This window comes from Cibotium barometz, chromosome 20 (assembly GCF_041138505.1).
Source record: "Cibotium barometz isolate CiBa-2024 chromosome 20, ASM4113850v1, whole genome shotgun sequence".
Lineage (NCBI taxonomy): Eukaryota > Viridiplantae > Streptophyta > Polypodiopsida > Cyatheales > Cibotiaceae > Cibotium > Cibotium barometz.
In genome coordinates this window covers 21,311,556-21,316,201 of record NC_141065.1, presented here as the reverse complement: position 1 = coordinate 21,316,201, position 4,646 = coordinate 21,311,556, and the positions used below count along the sequence as shown (strand labels likewise).

At 43.6% G+C, this 4,646-nt stretch overlaps 1 protein-coding gene across 1 annotated transcript; it reads left to right on the top strand.

Annotated features, from left to right (window-relative positions):
- The first annotated feature begins 1,017 nt into the window (after window positions 1–1,017).
- On the top strand, window positions 1,018–3,927 carry LOC147627659 (putative polyol transporter 1). Its single transcript, XM_086814578.1, has 2 exons — window positions 1,018–1,334; window positions 2,210–3,927. The coding sequence occupies exons 1-2, from the start codon at window positions 1,196–1,198 to the stop codon at window positions 3,712–3,714; spliced, it is 1,644 nt and encodes a 547-aa protein (XP_086670704.1). The 5' UTR covers window positions 1,018–1,195; the 3' UTR covers window positions 3,715–3,927.
- The last annotated feature ends 719 nt before the right edge of the window (window positions 3,928–4,646 follow it).

Sequence of the window (4,646 nt, the reverse complement as noted above, 5' to 3'; positions counted from 1 at the left end):
AACATAACTGAATACAAACTGCTTTTTTAAACAGAGAAACATAACTTTTAAGGGATAGATCTCTCCTGTCTGTTAAAAAAAGAAAGAAAGAACGAAAGACTATAAAAGGCACGGTGTATTTAAGGAAGAAAATATTCTATTATTTAACATCATTTAAGAAACAGCATGTCATCGATGGCATGGAAGTCGGGCAGGGTTTGGGAAAACAATTTTAGGGAAAAGGAACTAAATCCTTTTCACCACTAAATGAGAAGGAAATTGCTATTTTTGAGATGGTATTTTCTATGTGAACTTAGAAAATATAACTAAAACTTGTAAAATTTGAAAGGGTTTTATTTCCTTCTCAAAAGAATTTGAGAAGGATTTTCCCGAAGTTGAACAAGTTCTAGGCTAAAGCGAACCCGTCTTTTCTCGAACTCTGCTGAGGTGTTTTTAACGCAGTTTTAGTTTACTCGGAGATTTCTCGAGGCATTTTTCATGCCCGAGATTTAAAAATGCCTAAGTTTACTCGGAGATTTAAAAAGGCTCAACTCATACGAGTTTAACCCGACGCTAGGTTTCGAACCCGCACCCTACTTAACCGCGTGAATGCTCTACCACTGCGCTACACGCGTCTCGCAAATCCATGAATGCGAGACTTGCTTATAACCCAATCACCGTAACTAGAGTTCACCCCACCAAAATCGGACAACTTCCCGTGTTTCATTTTGTACACCCGACTTCATGGTCATGGATGTCATGCTCCCCGCTTCTTAAATCCACCATAGTTTTTATACCAGAGGCCATCCTTCCCCTTGTGGCCGATTGCACACTAATGTAACACGACGATTTCAACGAGATTAACGAATAATTAACCTCTAATCTTGGAAGATCAAATCATCATTTTCTACCCTCCACGTTACCCTTGTTTTTGTCAGTATGCACCTGCATGCTGAATGATGATGCTTCACTTCACCATCATAGAGCCACGACCTCCCACCCAACCTTTAAGTCACCTTCACCCTCTCCATTCATGCAAGACTTTTATTGACTTTTAATGTGCGCCAAGCAGCTATATACAGGACTACAATGAGTGGCTGTTCAAGCACAGAAATCTGCATTTCCAACCCCATGTACACGATTCCCTTGTTAGTTTAAACCACCAGTAGAAGCTTCATTAGGCCTTAATCTGAGAGAGTTATTCTATCTCTCCAATATGAGCAACGATCAAGTAGCTAAGATGCAGTATACAGCCATGGATGTGGAAAGCAAACCCCCTGTGCCACCCAAACTGGGGAAGTATGTCGTGCTCTGCACCATCATTGCAACAGTTAGCTCTACGCTTCTTGGCTATGGTAAGCAATCAATAAATCATAACCGAAACTTCTAAAAAGATTAGCTAATAATAGTCACTTGGGTTGGTTAAATTCTTCTCCATGGATTAGGTGAAGGTTAGCCATGTTTGGAGGTTAATCTGTATCTGAAGCAATTATTAACTAACTAATAAATTAGGTGAAGCTTAGCCATGTAATTGGAGTTTGCGAGTTCTACTTGAAATTTGCCATGGTACAGATATCTCCTGTATAGACTAGCTATTCAAACAACATCGATATGCTCAGATATTAAAGGAAATACGGTCCCATGCTAAAGTATATGATCAATGCTGTTGTGGTCAAAGCAGAACTATGTCTTAATTATACTTCCCTTATATCTCTCAGAACTATGTCTTATTATACTTCCCAACAGAACTATGTCTTAGTTATACTTCCCTTGTATCACTTCAACAGTCAATTGTTGGAAAGATCAGAGTTAATGGTGGCATAAGATCATGACACATCACCACTAATTAGCATATTAAGTGTTATTAACGTTTGTCCATACTTGATTCATCAGTGTGGATTACAAGAACTCATCAATATAGTATTATGGATAAGCATTCACTCATCAGTATAGTATTCTGGGTAGGCATTCACACGTAATACGTTAAGTAAGATGTGTCATTTACTGCCATTAAGGTAGATTCGAACCCAGTACCTCTACTTAAGGTGACATGGGGATAAGGTGACATGGGGATTATAGCCCCAAAGGCAAAAGGCAGTTTATGTGGCCATGGTTTCCACTCTTCTTAGTACTCCTGTTGTTGGGATCTCGGACTAATTTTCTTAATTAATAATCTTTAGCTACTATATCTGGGATTTATTTGCTAAAGCTATACTTATGTTTGGTGCAGACATTGGTGTGATGAGCGGAGCATTATTGTTTGTAAGCGAAGATTTGAGACTGGGGCTAGTGGAGCAAGAGATTGTGGTGGGCTCATTGAATCTGATCTCAATTGTGGGAGGGGCGATGTCAGGGAGGCTGTCTGATCTGATAGGGAGGAGGCTGACAATGTTGATAGCTGCAGGCATTTTCTTCTGCGGGGCGGCGATAATGGCAGGCTCGCCATCATTCGGTGTGTTGCTGTTGGGGAGGCTGGTGGCAGGGATAGGGGTGGGCTTTGCTATGATGATAGCGCCTGTGTACTCTGCAGAGCTTTCTCCGGCGAGGATAAGAGGCTCTCTGGTCTCTTTGACGGAGGTTTTCATCAACTTCGGCATCTTGTTAGGCTACCTTGTGAGCTTCGCCTTTGAAGGGCTTCCCTCTACCTACAATTGGCGCATTATGCTGGGCGTCGGCATGCTTCCGGCGGTGATGTTAGCCTTAGGCGTTCTTATCATGCCGGAGTCGCCTCGCTGGCTCGTCACGCAGAAACGCACCCCCGAGGCCCGAGCCGTGCTCATCAAAACCTCCAACGGCGACGCCCAGGAGGCCACCGTCCGCCTCGGCGAAATCATGGAAACAGTGGGCTTTGTCGACTTCGACCCTGCCAAAGATCCGACGGCTGAGCAGTACGAGGAGGCGCTCGGAAAAGCAAAAAAGCAGGGAGAGGGCGTGTGGCGCGAGCTCCTGCTAGCGCCCAGCCCGGCCGTGCGCCGCATGCTACTGTGTGCGCTAGGGTTGCATTTCTTCCAACAAGCCTGCGGTATTGATGCCGCCGTCTATTACAGCCCCGTCGTGTTCGGCGAAGCGGGTGTCCACAGCAAACTGGGAAAACTTGGGGCGACAGTCGGAGTGGGCTTCTGCAAGTTCATCTTCATCTTCATCGCAACGGTACTACTAGATCACGTAGGGAGGAAACCCCTCTTGATCACAAGCGCCGTGGGAGTCACCCTCAGCCTCTTCACTGTCGGAACCGCCTTCATCCTCCTGGGGATCAACTCCACGTCAGGAGACACTCTCATCTCTGTAAATCTCTCCAAGCACCAGCACGCCACCTCCATAACAGGCGCAGCAATCACCATCTTCGCCATCTGCGCCTACGTAGCGTTGTTTTCCATAGGCTTCGGCCCGGTAGCGTGGGTGTTTGTATCAGAGATCTTCCCGCTCAGGCTGCGTGCGCAAGCTGTGGGGTTGTGTGTGATGATGAATCGTCTGATAAGCGGCACGGTGGCCCTCACGTTTCTGAGCATTTCGAAGGCAATCACGCCTGCCGGAACTTTCTTTCTCTACGGCAGTATCGTCTCCCTCTCCGTCATCTTCTTCGCTGTTTTCATGCCGGAGACTAAGGGCAAAACACTTGAAGAGCTTGCTTTCTTCTTTGAAGGGCGTAAGGGCCGGCGCGCCGAACTCCAACAAGCCAAAGCCCAAGAAAATCTAGTAGCACCGCCATCAAACCCTTCCTCACGATATCCATAGTTCTGGCTGTCAAGAAGCCCTGTATGTAAACTCTCACTGACCCTTGTCTCTCTCTCTCTCTCTCTCGACCAGGTGCCCGTCCAGTATGGAGGGCTGAGCCGCTCTGAAGGAGAGATACTGTTTTGGATCTCCCGAACACACGAGGTAAAGGCATATTATCTAGTACTCTCACTTTTAATATAGAACTTAAGTTTACTTTTTAAAAACACAAAATAGTCTGGTCACTAATCTTCTGTTTTTATTACAACCCGGATATGTTGGTTACAACTTCCAACACACACCTACTGGATATGTTGGTTACAACAACCACCTACCATCCTGCAAGTTACAAGGACATCGGACATCTTCACTGTAGTAGACATTACAATTTGAACCAACAACTTTGGGGAATAACTCGATCGCTATATCCACTGAACTATTGTCGTGTTTTACCGAGCTTAAAAATTTACGTTACTCCAACATTTTTAAATTAAACTCTTAGACCATGTTAGTAGCATATCATTTGAAGCTAAAGAACATTACTTCAATGTTTTTTAATTAAAAATGTAGGACCATGTTAGTAGCATATCATTTGAAGCTTTTTCTTTTTCACTTTCAACATAGTTGTTCACACTCCAAAAACAAGGTTAACTATATATTCTTTTTTAAACATTCCAATGGATTTTCCTTTATCCTCCTTTGTGTCTTAAAATCCTTAAATTTGTTGCCACTACCTTGGTGTATTTAAAGAGCAAGATTTTGGGTTTTTTTTAAAAGGTCTAGTTAAGTGAAGTTAACTTTTATTTCTTATTACATGCATCACAATGAAAAAATAAATAAATAAACACTCATTGCATTTTGATTGACCCTCACTCACCAAAAATCAAGCAAGGGTGTTTTTCGATGCCAATACACATATTAAACTACACCTCTAAGCATCATTTGAGGTTGGC

Excerpts from the sequence above, each read along its gene's own strand:
- LOC147627659 (XM_086814578.1), top strand. The coding sequence starts at position 1,196 with ATGAGCAACGATCAAGTAGCTAAGATGCAGTATACAGCCATGGATGTG. Across the intron at positions 1,335-2,209 it reads CTCTACGCTTCTTGGCTATG|ACATTGGTGTGATGAGCGGA; the intron begins GTAAGCAATCAA and ends TGTTTGGTGCAG.